At 37.9% G+C, this 20,358-nt stretch overlaps 1 protein-coding gene across 5 annotated transcripts in view; it reads right to left on the reverse strand.

Moving 5' to 3' along the window:
- Nucleotides 1-20,358, reverse strand: part of N4BP2L2 (NEDD4 binding protein 2 like 2) — a 136,919-nt gene that overhangs the window by 54,672 nt on the left and 61,889 nt on the right. For 2 of the 5 annotated variants that reach the window (XM_053657986.1, XM_053657981.1), the window contains exon 7: nt 9,265-9,364. In XM_053657986.1, the coding sequence (XP_053513961.1) occupies nt 9,265-9,364 (100 nt within the window). Of the gene's footprint in view, nt 1-9,264; nt 9,365-15,968; nt 16,069-20,358 lie in introns of those variants that run through there. The other 3 variants (XM_053658002.1, XM_053658017.1, XM_053658014.1) reach the window with 3 other exon arrangements.

The following is a 20,358-nucleotide window of genomic DNA, read 5'->3' on the forward strand; positions in this document are numbered from 1 at the left end:
CATAATAAAAACCATATATGAAAAATCCACAGCAAATGTCATACTTAATGTTGAAACACTGAAAGCTCTTTCTCTAAGATCAGGAACAAGACAATGATACTCACTTTTACCACCTCTATTCAACATAGTACGGAAAGTTCTATGCTGAGCAATTAAACAAGAAAAAAAAATACAAGACATCCAAACTGGAAAGGAACTATTACAATTATTTGTTTGGAGATTATCTGATCTTATATATAGAAATACTAAAGATTCACAAATAACAGTCATTAGAGCTAATAAATGAATTCAGCAAAGTAGCAGGGTACTACTACACAACACTCAGTTGCATTTCTATACACTAACAATAAATAATCTAAAAATAAAATTACAAAAACAACTCAATTTACAATAGCATCAAAAGAGTAAAACACTTAGGAATTAACTTACCCAAGGGAGTAGTAGACTTGTACTATGAACATCAGAAGACATAATTGAAAAAAATTAAAGCTGACATAAATAAATATAAGCACATCCTATGTTTATGGATTGAAAGGAAATACTGTTGATATCAGTACTACCCAAAGCAATCTATAGATTTACTGCAGTCCCTCTCCACACCTCAGTGACTTTTTTTGCAGAAATAAAAAATAAACCTATGCCAAAATTCATAAAGAATCTTAAGGTGCCCTTAATAGCCAGAAAAATTTTGGAAAAAAATAAGCTGTAGGATTCACACTTCCATATTTAAAAGCTCACTTCCATATTTAAAAGCTTACAAAGCTAAAGTAATCAAAACAGTGTGGTACTGGTGTAAACACAGACATAGAAACCAATGGAATGGAATAGTTGGCCTGGAAATACCCTCACCTATACGGTCAGATAATTTTGATAAGTGTGTCAAGACTATTCATGGAGAAACAACAGTCTTTTCAACAAAGAGTGCTGAGAAACCTGTATATCCACATGCAAAAGAATAAACTTGGACCTGTACAGAGCACTGTATGCAAAAACTGATGCAAAATGAATCAAAGACCCAAACATAAGATCTAAAACTATAAAACTCTCAGTAAAAAACACAGAGCAAAAGCTTCACAACACAGGATTTGGCCATGATTTATAGTGGATATGACACCAAAGGTACAGGCAATGACAATAACAACAAAAATAGGCAAATTACACTTCATGAAAAAAAAACAACCTAATTCAAAGATGAGCAAAGGACTTGAATAGATATTTCTACCAAGAAGATATATGGCCAATAAATACATGAAAATATTATCAATACCACTAATAATTAGAGAAGTACAAATCAAAACTACAGTGAGATACCAACTTTTATCTGTTAGAATGGTTCTTATTTTTAAAAAACAGAAAATAAGCTTTAGGAATAATGTAAAGAAAATGAAACCCTTATACACTGTTGGTGAGAAAGTAAAATGGGGCAACCCCTATGGAAAACAATATGGTGCTTCCTCAAAAAAAAAAAATTGAATTAGCACATAATCTAATACAGGGCATACACCCAAAAGAATTGAATTCAGGGTCTTGAAGAGATATCTTTACAAGGAGTATAACCTATCTAGTAATTACTATTTTAATAGAATATAAATATGTAAAAGTAGAGAAGCTGTTCTGAATGAAGAGCATGGCCAAATCTCCATTTACCCAGACTCCTACTACCTGTCTGTAGCAGCAACTAAACATTTTTCCCAGCTTTAGTGGTATGATTGACAAGTAAAACCTTAAGTCTTTGGTAGACTAATTTTTTAAAGAATTTATTTATTTATTTTTAGCCCTGGCTGGTGTAGCTCAGTGGATTGAGCGTGGGCCTGCAAACCAGAGGATCACGGTTCAATTCCCAGTCAGGGCACATGCCTGGGTTGCAGGCCAGTTCCTCAGGCCACCAGGGGAGCACAAAAGGCAAGAGGCAACCATACATTGATATTTCTCTCCCTCTCTCCTTCCCTTCCCCTCTAAAGATAAATAAATAAAATATTTTATAATAAAAAAAAAAAGAGAGGGGAAGGAATGGAGAAAGACAGGGGGAGAAACATTGATGTGTGGGAGACACATCGATTGGTTGCCTCCTGTATTCCCCCAACTGGGTACCTGGCCCACAACCCAGGCATGTGCTCTGACTAGAAATTGAAGTGACAACCCTTTGGTTCATAGGCTGGCACTCAATCCACTGAGCCACACCAACCAGGGCCTTTTGTGGACTAATTTGAAGCTCATTGCTTGAAGCCATCACCCTTCTCTCATCTGATGAAGAGGTCTCAGACTCACTCAGATTCAAATCACTTTCTCTGATCCATTTTGTATTTTGTCTATGCCAATATTCATTTACAGGTATCCAAGACTTCACAAAAAAATTCTGGTCATCAATAAACTCCCTGAAATTGGAATAAAGTATGAATATGTATGTGTCTAATTTTTACATGGAAAGTGGTCCATTACCAAAAAAGTGTGCCTGTTTCCAGTTCATATCACATCAAATCATATAATGGTTTTAATTCACACCTCAAACTTATACTCAGGGCCAATTTTTCTGTTTTTCTTTTGCTTTCCTCTTGACTATTATTCAAATCTTTTGTAAATACCTCACTCAATCTAGCTCAGTTTCTGGAACTTTACATCTCAGTGTGGAATGACCCTGTCTGATTCCTGCCTTGGTAGCTAGGCCCAAGTACAACTCATACTGTCATTGTTTTGTGTAATACACTTTACAATATCCCACAGCTCAAAGCTTAAATGTAAAGATGTATGTGTATATGTGCCCATGAAAACAAATATAATTTAAACCTTCACAGCTTTATTGCCTGTATCCCTCAGAGTAAATAGGCCTACAACTTCATTTGGTTCCATATAGTGCTAGTTTGTTTTTTAGCCAAACACTTATTCACACCTTCATGTTTATATCAGTATATACAACCTTCAATAACTCATTCGACTTTTATGAATTTTCCTCTAATTATTTCACTAAAGTGATAGATTTAAACATTGATGTCTGATGTGCTTGCCATTATCTTAGGTTAATTAGCTCATTTACAGCCCAGCACTAATGTTTATTAGCAAAATCAAGTTTCACGTTGGGAAACCAACACTTCATACAGAGGGCCAGAGGCTGAATTTCACAACTGTGTTTGCTGGAAGACAAGTCCTGTGGGAGAAGGTAATGAGCAAAACAAACTGATCAAGTCATTAGAAAAGTAAATTCACATGCTACTTTGTAGGGTGAAAGGAGTGCCATCCTGTTTTTGAAAGAAAAAATCAGATGGCATTTGATGCCTAGGCTATTTCTTTTTAGCTTATTTTAACCCCAATAATCTATATTCTTATTAAATTTTTATTAAAGCTATGTTTTTTGCCGATTGCTTAGCAAGACTAGTGACTGATAGCTCTAGCTGGTGTAGCTCAGTGGTTTGAGCGCTGAGCAGGGCACATGTCTGGGTTGTGGGCCAGGTCCTCAGTGGGGGCTATGTGAGAGGCAATCACTCCCTGATGTTTCTCTCCCTCTCTTTCTCCCTCTCTTTCCCTCTCTCTAACAATAAACTATTTTTTAAAAAAGACTAGAGATAAAAAAAATTAATTTTTGTAGGTTGCCCCTCCCTACATTTTAGACACATCTTGGCATCCAGACTGACAACCTGGTGAAAGACAGGAACATGCCAGGGAGCCTTTATTTATACTTACCTGTTTAGGGTTAGAGGATAAATCGGTAATGATGTTACATGATTACTTTTTAAAACTGAATTTCTAAAAAGAATAATCCAGTAATTTTATCTCATAGCTTTTCTTACTATCATCCTTCACCATTCACACATTTACAAGATGGAATTGATACTGTCAGGAATTGTGTTAAGTCCTGGCCTAAGTAAAATCAGTTTGTAGGGCTATACATTGCATTTAACTTCATATATATCTCACCTGAAAACTTATCTAAATGTTTTGCATCTTTAGTAATTTTCTCCTTTAAAATGTTATTTTTGACCATTATGATCTAGGATAATAATTACTATAAATTAGCCAGAAAATCTAATATTACCTTATTGTTTTTTAAAAACTACTTAAAAAAATTTTTACTTCTTAATTTTTAGAAAAAAAAGAAAGAGGGAGAGAAACATCAATGTCTGGTTGCCTTCTGTGTGCCCCCAACTGGGGACCTGGCCCACAACCCAGGCATGTACCCTGACTGGGAATCAATCTGGCCACCCTTTGGTTTGCAGGCTGGTATTCAACCCACTGAGCCACAACAACCAGGGATAATATTACCTTATTCTTAAGTATATGAAATACTATTAGAATATGTTGGATCACTTCTACTTATAGAAACTCATAACAAAATTATTGCAATATAGAGCAGCCTAAGCATTAAAAGCATAATAAACAATACATAACAATTATATGTTGAAGAGGCTATTTTTGCTCCATTTTATGCTTCTTCCTCCTTTTCAAATATTAATTGACTGTAGAGACTTGGGTTTATTGCTGGGCTCTCTGTTCTGTTCCATTGGTCCAGGTGCCTGTTTTTATGCCAGTACCAGGCTGTTCTGATTACAGTAGCCTTATAAGATAGTTTGAAATCAGGTATTGTGATCCCTTCTGCTTTGTTCTTCTTTCTCAAAATTGCTGCAGTTATTCGGGGTCCTTTATGGTTCCATATAAATTCCTGAGATGTTTATTCTATATCTGTGAAATATGTCATGGGTACTTTAATGAGTGTTGGGAGATCTAGACACCTACATGCAAAAAAATGAAACTCAATCACCAACTTACATCATACACAAATTCAAGGTGGATAAAAGACTTAAATATAAGCTGGAACACCATAAAGTCCTAGAGGAAAACACTGGCAGGAAAACTTCAGACATTACATGCAGCAACATCTTCACGGATATGGCCCCTAAAGCAAGGGACATAAAGGAAAGAATAAACAAATGGGACCTCATCAAATTATAAAGCTTCTGCATGGTGAAAAAAAAACAGCATTAAAATGAAAAGACTTCCGCCAAGATGGAGGCATAGGTGGATATGCCGTGCTTCCTCACACAACCAAGTTTAGAGACAACTAAATAATAGCAACAGAAAACACAGCCAGAGCACAGAAAATTGAACTTTTCGGAAGTCTGGTAACAACAAATTCTTCAGCCTGACCGGTAAGAGGGGCGAAACCAGCAGCTGGCAGAGCGGGGTAGCACAGGAAAACTCAGTCAGACGGACTCAGGCGAGCGGAATCCAGGCGCAAGGTTGGACCTGGTGGGCAACTCAGCAAGCAATCGCGGGGAAACAGTGAGGGAGCAGGGTTGCGGGTTGACTGTGGTTGTGCACTCGCATTCGTGTGTGGATAGACAAGCGAGGGAGTGGGCGACTGGACGAGAGCCAGCAGCCCCAGAGGCGAGTGGCGGCAGAGGGGGCCGCCATTTCCCTGCTCTAACCCCGCCTCCACATGCAGAGTCACAACCCAGCGACCTGGGAGTCCAAGGCTCCACTACTCAGACTTAACGGGTGCAAACAGACCAAAAATGGCTCAAGAAGATCTCAAAGCCCCAGAGCCTATAAATCTAAGCAATGAAGAAATAGCAAAACTCTCAGACGCACAGTTTAAAACACTGGTGATCAGGATCCTCACAGAACTGGTTGATTATAGCCACAAATTAGACAAACATATGAAGGTGAAACTAACTGAAATGAATGGAATTGCACAGGACACCAATAGCGATGAAAAGGAAACTGGGACTCAAATCAATGGAGTGGGCCAGAAGAAAGCAAATAATGGCCAAACAGAACAGAGTCAAGAAGCAAGAATTCAAAGAAATGAGGAGAGTCTTAGGAACCTCCAGGACATCTTTAAACGCTCCAACATCCGAATTATAGGGGTACCAGAAGGGGGAAAAGAATAGCCACTAGTGGAAAACTTATTTGAACAAATAATAAAGGAGAATTTCCCCAATCTGGCAAAGGAAATAGACTTCCAGGAAATCCAGGAAGCTCAGAGAGTACCAAAGAAGTTGGACCCAAGAAGAAACACACCAAAGCACATCATAATTACATTAGCCAAGATTAAAATGAAGGAGAGAATCCTAGAAGCAGCAAGAGCTAAGGGGACAGTCACCTACAAAGGAGTCCCCATCAGACTGTCAGCTGATTTCTCAAAAGAGACCTTACAGGCAAGAAGGAGCTGGAAAGAGGTATTCCAAGTCATGAAATCTAAAGACCTACAACCAAGGTTGCTCTATCCAGCAAAACTTTCATTTAGAATGGAAGGACAGATAAGGTGCTTCTCAGATAAGATCAAATTCAAGGAGTTCAGCATCACCAAGCCCTTATTATATGAAATGTTAAAGGGACTTATCTAAGAAAAAGAAGTTAAAAAAAAATGAACAATGAAAGGACAACAAACTCACAGTTATTAACAACCACACCTAAAACAAAAGCAAACTAAAAGGACAGCTAGATCAGGAGTGGAAACATAGAAATGAAGATCTCAAGGAGGGTTAGCAATAGGGGAGTGGGAGGAGAAGGTACAGAAAATAAATAGCATAGACAGTAGATAGAAAACAGATGGGGGAGCAAGAATAGTATGGGAAATATAGATTCTAAAGAACTTGAGATACATGGCCGTAAACTAAAGTGGGGGTAATGGTGGGAACGGGGGGTAGGGTGGAGGGGAATGAAGGGGGGGAATAGAACAACTGTAACAGCATAATCAATAATAAAATAAAATAAAATAAAATAAAAATGAAAAGAGAAACAAATGTATGGGAAAACATATTTGCCAGTGACACCTCAGACAAGGGATTGATCTCCAAAATATATAAAGAACTCACATGACTCCACTCCAGGAAGACAAAAAACCCCATTAAAACATGGGCAAAAGACTTGAACAGACACTTCTTCAAGGAAGACATACAGAGGGCCCAGAGACACATGAAAAGATGCTCAGCATCACTAGCCATCAGAGAGATGCAAATTAAAACCACAGTGAGATACCACAACACACTGGTCAGAATGGCCAACGTAAACAAATCAACAAACAAGTGTTGGAGAGGACGCAGAGAAAAGGGAACCCCGATGCACTGTTGGTTGGGACTGCGGACTGGTGTAGCCACTGTGGAAAACAGTATGGAATCTCCTCAAAAAACTAAAAATGAAACTGCCTTTTGACCCAGAAATTCCACTGCTGGGATTATACCCTAATAGCCCTGAAACACCAATCCAAAAGAACCTATGCACCCCAATGTTCACAGCAGCACAATTTACAATAGTCAAGTGCTGGAAGCAACGTAAGTGCCCATCAGCAAATGAGTGGATCAAAAAACCATGGTACATTTACACAATGGAATTCTATGCAGCAGAGAGAAAGAAGGAGCTCCTACCCTTGGCAACAGCATTAATGGAACTGGAGAGCATTATGCTAAGTGAAATAAGCCAGGCAGTGAGGGACAAATACCATATGAGCTCACCTTAACTGGAACATAATCAACAAAAGAAAAAAAGGAAACAAAATATAACCACCGTCATTGAAATTAAGAACAATCTTACAATAGTCAGAGGGTAGGGGGGAGAGGGCAGTGGAGAGAAGGGTTTTTGAAACTACTATAAAGGACACATGGACAAAACCAAGGGAGAGGGTGGAAGCAAGGGAAAGAGGTGGGTTCGGAGATGGTCAGGGAGGAGGGGTGCGGAGTAAAAGACAAAAAACTGTACTTGAACAACAATAAAATAATTTTAAATTTAAAAAAGAAACAATATATAACAATTATAAAAGCAGGATATTATCCACTTACTAAATTATTGTTTTCTAGATGGTTGTGAGTTTTTTACTTTAAAGCAAAATGACCACGTGATACAATGCTATAAAATGACATTATTATATTCACAAGCCAAACACAAATATATTTCCTTGAAAATGTGTGGTTTGCTTTCTTTGCTCCCTTTGTTCTTGTCTTCCTTTTTCCTTTATTTTTATTTTTTGTTTTGCTTGTTTGTTTTTGAAAGTGGTACAACATACTATTTTTGTCAAATAAGGTCAAGCTTTTTTTCTAATCCACATAAGAGGGAATGTAAAAGAGTTCCTGAAGTAAACGAACAACAATTAGAAGGGAAAACAAACCAGATTTTAAAAGATGCTCAGGACTTTCCATAAAGAAAAGTCTAGCCCCAGATGGCTTTAGTGACTAATTCTATCAAATGTTTAAAGAATAAATACCAATTTTTTACAAACTCTTCCAAAGAAATAGAAGAAGGAACATATCTCAGTTCATTCTGTGAAGCTAACACTACTCTGATACCCCAACCAAAGACATCTCGAGAAAATTATAGACCAATAACTTATGGATACAGTTGCAAAAACCTAAAGCGAAACGAAAATACTAGCAAACTGAATCCAGGGATATGTAAACAGGTTTATACACCATGACCAAATGGGATGTAGCCCAGGAATGCAAGGTTCACTTAACATCTAAAAATTAATTACTGTAATACACCATATCAATAGAATGAAGTTCAAATACTATATGATTATCTCAGTAGACACAGACAAAGCATTTGAAAGATCCTACATTCTTCCATGACAGAAACACTTAACAAACTAAGAACACAGGAAACATCCTAAACTTGATATTGGACATCTATTTTAAAAACCGCACAGCTAAGATCATACTTAATGGTGAAAGATTAAACGTTTCCCTCTAAAATCAGAAAAAAAGACAAGGATGTGTGATCTCACCATCCTATTCAACCTGGAGGTTCTAGCCAGAGCAATTAGTCAAAGAAAAGAAATAAAAAGCATCCAGATTGGAAAGAAAGAAGTAAAACTATCTTTATCTGCAGATTACATGATCTTAAGTAAACAGAAAATCCTGAGGGATATAATTTATAAAAAAACATTAAATGTGCTAAACCATAATGAACTAATCAACTAAATCACCAAAGTTTTAGGGTATGAGATCAATCAATAAAAATCTATTATATTTCTATAATAAGCAATGAACAATCTGAAAATTAACAGATTTCCACTTACAATATCATCAAAAATACTCAGGAATAATTTGAACAAATCAGCAGAAAACTTGTTCTCTGAATACTACAAAATATTATGGAAAGAAATTTAAGAAGACTGAAATAAATAGAAAGATATCCCATGTTCATAGGTCAAAAGATACAGTATTCTTGCCATGGCCGGTGTGCCTCAACTGGTTGGAGAGTTGTCCTGTAACCTACACAGCACACTGACCATGTAACCAAATGGTTGTGAGTTGAATTCCTTGTCAGAGCACTTGCCTAGGTTGCAGGTTCCGTCTCGACTCGAGGCACAGACGGGAGGCAATCGTATAATGGTTCTTGGTCATGTTGATGTTTTTCTCTCTCTCTTCCTGTCTCTCTAAAAGCAATGAAAAAATGTCCTCAGATGAGAATGAACAAAACAATGATACATTTTTCTTAATGGCAGCAATACTCCCCAAATCAGTCTACAGATTCAATGTAATTCCCATCAAAATCCTACCTGAGTATTGTGCAGAAATTGGCAAACTAATGCTAAAAATCATACAGAAATTCAAGGGACCCAGAATGGTCATAAGAATGTAAAAAAAAAACAAAAAACAAAAAACAAAATCAGAGGACTCATACTTTCTAACTTAAAACCTGCCATAAAGTCATAATAATCAAGTAGCGCTGGCATGAGGATAAACACAGAGATCAATGGAATAGAATTCAGGGTCCATAAATAAACCCTTATGTTTATGGCCAATTGATTTTTTACAGTCCAGTGGGAGGAAAAGCCTTTTGAACAATGATGAACAAGTGGACATCCACATGCAAAAATGTCAGATTGGATCCCACTTTACACTATATACAAAATTCAACTCAAAACAGATTAAAGACCTAAATATAAGAGCTGAAACCATAAAACTATTGGAAAATATAAGTGTAAATCTTGATCACTTGAATTAAGCAGTGGTTTTTTAGATGACACCAAAGCACAAGGAACCATATAAAAAATAGGTAAGTTGGATTTCATCAAAATTAAAATCTTTTGGTAAAAGGCGAAAGATTTATATGATCTGAAGAGAAACCAGAGTATCAAAATTAAAATCTTTTGGGCTTCAAAGGATGTCATCAAGAAAGCAAAAAGACAACCCACAGAATGGGAGAACATATACGCAAATTATGTATCTCATGAGAAATTTGTACCCAGAATACACACTCTTAAAATTCAATACCGTTGTTCCCCTTCAGCTGTGGTTTCATTTTCTGCAGTTTCAGTTTCCCATAGTCAACCTCAGTCCAAAAATATTAAATGGAAAATTCCAAAAACAAACAATTCATGTTTTTTTTTAAATTTTATCTTGTTTTTCTTTTTTTTTTAAGATTTTATTTATTCATTTATAGAGGGGAAGGAGAGAGGGAGAGAAACATCAATGTATGGTTGCCTTTCATGCATCCCCTGCTGGAAACTGGCCTGCAGGGAACCGGCCTGCAACTCAGGCATGTGCCCTGACTAGGAATCGAACTGTAATCCTGTGGTTCACAGGCCCGCGCTCTATCCACTGAGCTACATCAGCCAGGGCAACAATTCATGTTTTAAGTTGCACACCATTCTGAGTAGCATTGTGAAATCTCATGCTGCCCTGTTCCATCCTGCCCAGGACATGAATCATCCTTTGTCCAACATATCCACACTGTGTACGTTACCCACCTGTCAGTCACTAAGTAGCTACCTTGATTATCCGATAAACTGTCAAGACATCACAGTGCTTGTGTTTAAGAAACACTTATCTTATTTTATGATACCCCAAAGTGCAAGAGTAGTGATGATGGCAATTTGCACATACCACAGAGAAACAATAAAGTGCATGTGTACGTACAAAAAAACTAGGCTTTAGTACTATTGGGTTTTAGAACATATCACCCTTGGATAGAGACAGACAAGCTGTAAGAAAAAGACAAACTGAATTTTAAAATTGGCAAAGGATCAGAAATGACCTTTCTCCAAAGGAGATATACAAATGGACAATAAGCAAACGAAGAGATGCTCAACATTATTAGCCATCAAGGAAATGGAAGTCAAAAAGACAATTAAATATATACCATTCCATATGCACTGGGATGATTATAATAAAAAAGATGGACAACAACGTCTGAATTATGTCCTCCCTGCTGAATTATGTACCCCATTTTCAGTGACAAAAATGTGTTTAAACATAAACCTTTTTTACATGAAATAAGTAGTTATTATAGTTACAACTAAAGTTTATGTAAGATACTTAAAAACTTAAAATGAAAAGATAAAATATTCAGATAACAAATACAAATGGATATAGTAGGAAATATAATTCATAAAAATAAAATTAGGTTTGTAAAAAATGCTCACAACATATTAAATGAAATAAAACCTAAAATATACAACAACAATTATGGTTCATATTTCCTATATACTTGTTATGGGCCAGATATTTGTTTGTGTTATACATACATATAAATAAAAATAAATTTCATTTAACCCTCCCTATAAATAACCTATGAAGAAAGGACTAGTATTATCTTCTCCATTCAATAGATGGTAAAATTAAGGCTCAGAAACTTGCCAGTCCACATAATTAATAAATATGTGGTATTAGACTTACAGTCAAGTTTCTCTGATTCCAAAGTTTGCTCCCAACCTCCTGCTTTAGGATTTAGCACTTTCAAGAGATGTGGTTTAAAACATGCCAAAAGGCCAAATACATTTTTAAAAATAATTTTTCCTATAAGTATTCTACAAGTATCTTTAGGCTCAACATCTGTTTTCTTATCAGAAATTAGTATGATTAAAATAAAAATTCATTAATATATTATGCTTGAAAAGGATATTAATGCCCTTGCAAATCATAAACTTCCACTTAGGCCTCCTTGGGAAATCCTGTAAGTAGCAGGCACTATTTAAATAGCCCTGATTTTAAACTGGTAAAAACAGATAGATACCACATTTCATTCTTGGAATAAAGAACAAACTGACAGTAACCGAAGAGGAGCAGAGAGAAGGATAATGGGAGATAATAGGGGAAGGGCCATGAAGGAACATGTATAAAGGACACATGGACAAAGCCAAAGTGGGGTAGGTTCAAGGGTGGGGAGTGGGGATGGGGGGGTGAGGAGTGTGGTGAGGTGAAAATGGAGACAACTGTACTTGAACAGCAATAAAAATAAATAAATAAATAGCTATCCCTGACTTGCTACAACTTTTCAAGTTCTTAACACGTTTGACCCATGAAAAGTCAGAGCTGTTGTTTTAAAAAAGATATAGTAAGTATATTTCTAAATATATTTTCAAACATGAAATTAAGAAAAATCTACTGATACTATATGAATAAATATTTCTAAAACTTGATGACCTCATAAGCACTAACTTAAAATTTCAAACACTTAAAATTGGGGATTTATTTTTAAGTCCATCATGTATACAAATAGAAAACATCAAAATGTATACATTTTTGTAACCCTTATTTTCTAAAAAAATATCATATAAAACTTGGCCATTGAAAGGGCATCAATAATTTCATTCACTGGAAAGCTGTGGGTATTCCTAGATGTTTTTATCAAATGTGTTTGTCAATTTCTGCCTTCCATGTGTTATAACTATAAATAAGATACCATTACTGTACTAAGCTGTAGTTGTACCTTAAATGACTTGAAATGTATTGGAGCTACTTACTGGCTCTCTTTCAAACATGCCCAATGTAGTTGAACTTTCTGAGTTCTTCTACCTGCATTTTATAGTGTTTTCATATCCTCGAATGTTTTCAGGCTGTCAGATCAATTTCTCCTCTTTTCTGGACTGCCCCAACTTTACCATCACCTGCTACTGCAAAAATATTTGTGGAAGAAAAATCACTATAATAGCCTTATCATAATTTTGTACAAAAATTTAATTGTTTCACAGTCTTTGAAAGGTACAGAGCATATGGCATCTACTTGAGCAAATCAGAAAACTCTTACTTTTGAAATACTGGTCATATTCCAAACAAAATTTGTAAAGAAATGACTACTAAGTGAACTGTTCCTGTATGTATGTCTAGAGCAAAAGAACACCCAGCACAGAATCTGGAACACAGTCACCAATTAAACTACATGAATGTCATGTGTATGTTTATGTGTATATGTAGATGTGAGTTTTTTCCACATAGACTCAAAAGGGGACTGAAGGATGCACACCAAACTTAACCTTGTCTAGTAAGTAGAGTGTAAAGGGGACTGAGAATAAAAAGAACTGTTACTTTTGCTTTGCTTCCTTATGTGTGAATTTTTTAGGTCATGCTTGAATTATTTATATGTATAATTTACATTCAGGTTTATGCATCCAGACAATCAATTCAATAAAAGCACCACCAATCATCTCCACACTGGATGGTGAGGTCTGTCTTCTTGCCACTTGTGAGAGCTACACAGCACAATGACCACGTCTGAAGAAAACCCCAGCATATGCAGTGCAGTTGTGATACAGACTGTGTTCCCTTTGTGATAGGCTGGCTGCATTCCTGGACCTCACCAGTGAAACACTAAAAAAATTGAATCTGTGGTACGTCCAAGTCTATGGACATAGACTTCAGACAAGGCTATTCTTTTGTAGACTTCTGGTTATTTTTTAAAAAAGAGATGGCTCAGGTCCAGCTATGTGCCTCAGTTGTACACCAAAGACTGCAGGTTCCATTCCTGGTCCAGGCACTAGGTTGCAGGTTTGATCCCTGGCTGGGGCACATACAGGAGACAACCAATTAATGTTTCTCTCTCACATCGATGCTTCTCTCTCCCTCTTCTTTCCTCTCTCTCTAAAATCAATGGAAATGTGCCCTTGACTAAGGATTGAGAGAGAGAGAAAAAGAGAGGATTCACAACATGTTTTCTGTCTTCCAGATAGCCTATGGCTTAGCTTCTTTGATTCAGTTTTCACTTCTCTACTTCATGCATCATTGATGTACATGTAGAACTATGTTAAATTTAAGTTGCACAAGTACAGTACATTTGTATTTTAAATCGGTACATGACCTTGGTCCTCCTTAGGCTTCTATCATCAGCCAATATTCCCACCATCATTCAACAAAAGAGTTTACAAAGGATCACAGACTTGTTTCTGTGTGATTATCTGAAGAACTCAGGATGCTGAGTGCTGCTGAGTTGGGTAAGTATCTTGTTGAGGTTTCTTATTAAAATGTTAAATGTAGTCAAATAAGTGACTAAAATTAAGGCTATTTTCAATCATGCTTTATGCTCTTTTAATATATAATAAAGAAGGAAACCAATTTTCATATAACTGCTTTAGACTATCCATGAATTACTCCAGATAGCCAACCTGGCAGTGCCAAGACTTACTGATGAACTATTAAAACACTACAAGCTGTTACAAACATTGAGGTGCATAGGTTCTTTTGAATTGGTGATTCAGGATTCTTAGGGTATTATTCCAGCAGTGGAATTACTAGGTTAAAAGGCAATTTCATTTTTACTTTTTTGAGGAAATTCCATACTGTTTTTCACAGTAGCTTCACCACCCTGCATTTCCACCAACAGTGCATTAGGTTTCCCTTTTCTCCACAACCTCCCCAGCACGTGTTGTTTGCTGATTTGTTTACGATAGCCATTCTGACCAGTGTGTGGTGGTATCTCATTGTGGTTTTAATTTGCATCTCTCTGATGGCTAGTGATGCTGAGCATTCTTTCATATGTCTCTGGGCCCTCTGTATGTCCTCCTCAGAGAAGTGTCTGTTCAGGTCCTTTGCCCATTTTTTATATTGGATTGTTTGTCTTCCTGGTGTGGAGTCATGTGAGCTCTTCATATATTTTGAAGATCAAACCCTTGTCTGAGGTATCATTGGCAAATATATTTTCCCATACAGTTGGTTCCCTTTTCATTTTGCTGATGTTTTCTTTAGCTGTGCAGAAGCTTTATAATTTGATGAGGTCCCATTTGTTTATTCCTTTCTTTATATCATTTTGCTCTAGGGGACATATCAGTGAAAATATTGCTGTGTGGAATATCTAAATTTTTCCTGCCTGTGTTCTCCTCTAGGATTTTTATTTAAGTCTTTTCTTCATCTTGAGCTTATTTTTGTGTATGGTTTAAGTTGGTGGTCAAGTTTCTTTTTTTTTTTTTTTTTGCATGTAGCTGTCCATATCTCCCAACACCATTTGGTGAAGAGGCTATTTTTACTCCTGCCCCCTTTGTTGAATATTAATTGTCCATAGAAACTTAGGTTTATTTCTAGGCTCTCTATTCTGTTCCATTTATCTATGAGTTTGTTCTTATGCCAGTACCAGACTGTTTTGATTACAATACAGTATTACAGTTGTAATACAGTTTGATATCAGGTACCATGACCCTTCCTACTTTGCTCTTCTTTCTCAAAATTGCTACGGCTATTCGAGGTCATTTATGTTTCCATATAAATTTTTGAAATGTTTGTTCTATATCTGTGAACAATACAAATATATCATTGGTATTAATCAAGTGCTGGAAACAGCTTAAGTGCCCATCAGTAAATGAGTGGATCAAAAAACAATGGTACATTTACACAATGGAATACTACACAGCAGAAAGAAAAAAGGGACTCATACCCTTCACAAGAGCACAGATGGAACTGGGCCGTATTATGCTAAATGAAATAAGCCAGGTGATAAGAAACAAATACCTAGGATCTGACCTGTAAGTCGAACCCAATCAATAAAACAAACAAGCAAGCAAAATAGAACCAAAGGCATGGGAAAAAAAAGAACAAACTGATAGTAACCAGAGGATAAGGGGGAGAGGAATAACAGGGAAAGGAAGGGGAAGGGTCAAGTCAAGGAACATGCATAAAGGACAGACACGTGTATATGGACAAAGACAAGGGGTGGGGAAGGACTGAATGTGGGAGGTGAGGTGGGGCAGGGGAGAGTAATGGGGGAAAATGGGGACAACTGTAACTGAACAACAATAATTTTAAAAAATACTACAAGTTAATACTACTCACCATAAACACATACTGGGAAGATCTTTGGTATAGGGAAGAAATGAGCTCTGAGTCCTGGATACTAGTCCTGGTTCTTCCACCAATCTGTTTGTATAATCATCTATTATACAAAATGTGAGATTTGAGCCAGATGTCCTATAAATTCCATTTAGTCCTAACACTCCAGTATTTAACATGTTAAAATTTTTCTGCCAAATACAATCCAGTAATACATTAGTATTTTATGCAGAATCCAGAGTATATCATAAAGAGCATCTTATTAATATTCATAGTAACAAAAATATTCTCTGTATATGTAATATTTGAGTCATAAACTGGGACAGCAGCTTAGAAAAGTTCACAAAACTGGCTTAATGAGAACAGTTACTAATTTTTGACTCTGGTTGCAGTATTCTGTTCCACTATACTACCTTTGTTTTACTTTTATTATACTCAGAAAGCAATATTTTAAAAAAGATTTTATTTCTTTTTTTCAGAGAAAAGAAAAGGGGGAACAAGAGATGCAGAGAAACATCAATGTTCACACACTGATCAGTTGCCTTCTGCACGCCCCAACTGGGTACCCAGCCTGCAATCCAGGCTTGTACCAGGAACTGGATCCATGACCCTTTGGCACGCAGGATGGTGCCCAACCCACAGAGCCACACCAGCCAGGATAGAAAGCAGCACATTTTAAACCATCTCACCCCTGATCAGCCAATTTGCTGTTCAGTGTATTCATAGATCACCTGCTCATTTCTTACTGCTGGAAATCTCCACAGAATTCTCTTTGCCCTTCAATTCTATCATCAGAAAAATTACCAATCATACGGTAAATCTGTTTCCTATGGGCATGCCTTAAGGTTCCAAATGCAGTATCTGTCTTTTTTTTTTTACATAACTTCTATTAATTTCCTATATAAATTTCAACTCCATACAGAAGATCTGTTACTGTCATCTCTATACTTATATAGACCCAATTCCTCTAAGTACCAACTAGTTGAGAACACCAGAGATTCTTTGTATCATTTCTAGGATAGTTTTGGACCTTCTCTGTGGTCTTTCTTGCATTCCCTTTTGGACTCCCAAACTCTGGGTCTTTGAAATCAAAGAATAAAATTGGTTTCCCATGTTCTCCAAAAACTTGGCTTGAATGCCCTTTCTGCATTTCCCCACTCCTGGCTTCCCTGGACAAAACATCCTGCCCTCATTGTGGTTTCCAAGACCTAAGCCCTATCTCTGATCTGTCTGACCAGAACCTCAACCAAGTACACTTGCTCAAGTTTTCAGATTTGTCCTTAAAACCAGCAGACGCACAGACACATGTACTATTAATTGAACATGTACAAGTCAGAGGCAACACTCTACTCCCTGTATCCAGGAAAGAGAGGTAACTCCTAACCTCCAATCAGTTCCAGCCAATAGCAAAGGTGGGGGAGGTGCTATCACCTACTACCAGGCACACTCATATCACAGACTTTTTGTGACTCTACCTGTCCCTGAAAAGAATTCAGAGAAAACTGGAGAAACTTCACAGTTTCCTAAGCATATAAAAACTGCCATTTCCTACGTATGTAAATACTGCCATGTATACTCAGGAGTCCATGACTCTCACAAGTCAAAGGGCTAAAATAATCAGTCAGTATACTTTCGTAGCCACTCACTTTGTCAAAACACTTAAATTCTTCTGCACCACTTGGCAGCCTAAACTCCCTCCTATTTCACAGCCCAACACCTTCTTCAGGACCCACACTGTCCCATTAACTAATGGATCTATAACTGGTACCCCAAAGGGTCTATCAGTTTCCTCTCTAGTACAGGAACAGCCTCAATTCTGACCAGTCAGTGGCCATGCGGTCAATGCCCCAAACATCATGCCTCCTGGACATCACCATTGGCTCCCTTCAGGGGTGACCCCCCACCCCAGGCTAGTCCATGCTTTTCCCACTTTTCCCACTGGCCCTGGGAAACACAAGTGAATCTTGACTTGAAATAACTGGCACTTGCCACCACAGCATTCAGCCTGCCAGCTCCTGTTCCTTCATGTCCTCTCTGGCAGAGCTGGCCTGGAACACACATAAGAGATGAGATGCCAGTGGTAGTATCACTGGCACCCCAGCAGGTAAAGTCTGGTGCCTGTTTAGCCCCTGACCAAAGGCTTTGACTACTCACCAATGATTCCACCAGAGCTGCCTGCATGTGGCCATTTATGGGTTCTGCAGCTTCCCTAGGATTTTGACCTAGACAGCCAGAAAGATGCAAAAAGGTACATGCAACCAAAGCTACCTCTGTTTTTTGACCAGCCTCATGACATATCTGAGACTCAGTCCTGGTGAAGAATAGTTGATTGTGCCAAAATGTGGGTCATTAGCTGATATGCCCTCAAATTCCAAATTAATATTTCATATTCAAGAGCCATCTTGACTTCCGCCAAGATGGAGACGTAGGTGGAGGAACCACCTTGCCTCTGTGCACAACCAAATCTAAGAACAACTATTTTTAACAACAATCACAACCAAGCCACACGGAAAATCGACAATACGGAGTCCAAAAGACATCTAAATGCTCAGCTAAACCGGTAAGAGAAGCGAAACCAGCAGCGGAGCATGTTAGCAAGAAAAAATTCCTGGGTGGTGCGCAGAGCGCAAGCAGCCGAAGGCGCTGATCGCGAGCTAGCTACGGGAGCACACAGGGAAGAGGCGCAGCGGGCTGTCTGCGGTAGGTCGGTCAGTCGCCCATCTGCGTGCGGAGAAACCAGTGAGAAGGAAAGCCTGCGCTGGGCAGCAGGCTCGCACAATTCCGATCAGATAAACAAGATCGGGGCGAGTGCTGTGACTGGACGGGCTGGGGGAGCAGAGAGGACCGCCATTGCTCCTTCTCTGACCACGCCCCCACACACAGCGTCACAAACCAGCAACCTGGGTTGCCCCTTCCCGGTAAACAACTAAGGCTTGGCTCCACTTACTTAACAGAACGAATAGACCAAAAATGGCTCTAGGACAACTCAGAGCCCCAGAACCAATAAATCTAAGCGATGAAGAAATAGCCAGTCTTTCAGATGCACAGTTCAAAACACTGGTTATCAGGATCCTTACAGAACTGGTTGATTTTAGTCACAAATTAGAGAAACATATGGAAGCTAAACTAATTGAAATGAATGGTAACACAAAGGACACCAATAGTAATGGAAAGAAAATTGGGACTCAAACCAAGGGAATGGACCAGAAGGAAGAAAAAAATGATCAGAAACAGAAAAGAATGAAGAAATAAGAATTCAGAAAAATGAGGAGAAGCTTAGGAACCTCCAGGACATCTTTAAACGTTCCAACATCCGAATTATAGGGGTACCAGAAGGGGGAAAGGCACAACCACCAGTGGAAAACTTATTTGAACAAATAATAAAGGAAAATTTCCCCAATCTGGCAAAGGAAATAGACTTCCAGGAAATCCAGGAAGCTCAGAAAGTACCAAAGAAGTTGGACCCAAGAATGAACACACCAAGGCACATCATCATTACATTAGCCAAGATTAAAATGAAGGAGAGAATCCTAGAAGCAGCAAGAGCTAAGGGGACAGTCACCTACAAAGGAGTTCCCATCAGACTGTCAGCTGACTTCTCAAGAGAGACCTTACAGGCAAGAAGGGGGTGGAAAGAGGTATTCCAAGTCATGAAAACCAAAGACCTACAACCAAGATTGCTCTATCCAGCAAAACTTTCATTTAGAATGGAAGGACAGATAAAGTGCTTCTCAGATAAGATCAAATTCAAGGAGTTCATCATCACCAAGCCCTTATTATATGAAATGTTAAAGGGACTTACCTAAGAAAAAGAAGATAAAAAAAGATGAACAGTGAAAGGACAGCAAACTCACAGTTAGTAACAACCACACCTAAAACAAAAGCAAACTAAGAGGACAGCCAGATCAGGAGCAGAACCATAGAAATGAAGATCTCATGGAGGGTTAGCAACAGGGGAGTGGGAGGAGGAGAAGGGGGAAGAAGGTACAGAAAATAAGTAGCATAGACAGTAGATAGAAAATAGATAAGGGGAGGGTAAGAATAGTAGGGGAAATACAGAATCTAAAGAATTTGAGACACGTGTGCATGAACTAAAGGGGGAAATGGGGGGGGGGGTATGCGGGGGGGAGGGGAATGGAGGGGGGAATAGAGCAAATGTAATGGCATAATCAATAAAAAAAAATTTTTAAAAAAAGAGCCATCTTGCAATGACCTTTCACTCAGAGTGTATAAGAACTCTTGAATTCCTCAGCTATCTTAAGAATATTGGCTCTCATAGTGTCTTCTCACTATTTTTGTCCAAGACTTGACAGGTCCCCGCAGTGGTGTAGGTAGGGTTAGGTAGGAGTGTGGTAATAAGTTCATACAAATGGAAGTGGATTCTTGCTACTCA

The sequence above is a fragment of the Artibeus jamaicensis genome, unplaced genomic scaffold (assembly GCF_021234435.1).
Source record: "Artibeus jamaicensis isolate MK-2021 breed Jamaican fruit bat unplaced genomic scaffold, CSHL_Jam_final contig_2002, whole genome shotgun sequence".
Taxonomy (NCBI): domain Eukaryota; kingdom Metazoa; phylum Chordata; class Mammalia; order Chiroptera; family Phyllostomidae; genus Artibeus; species Artibeus jamaicensis.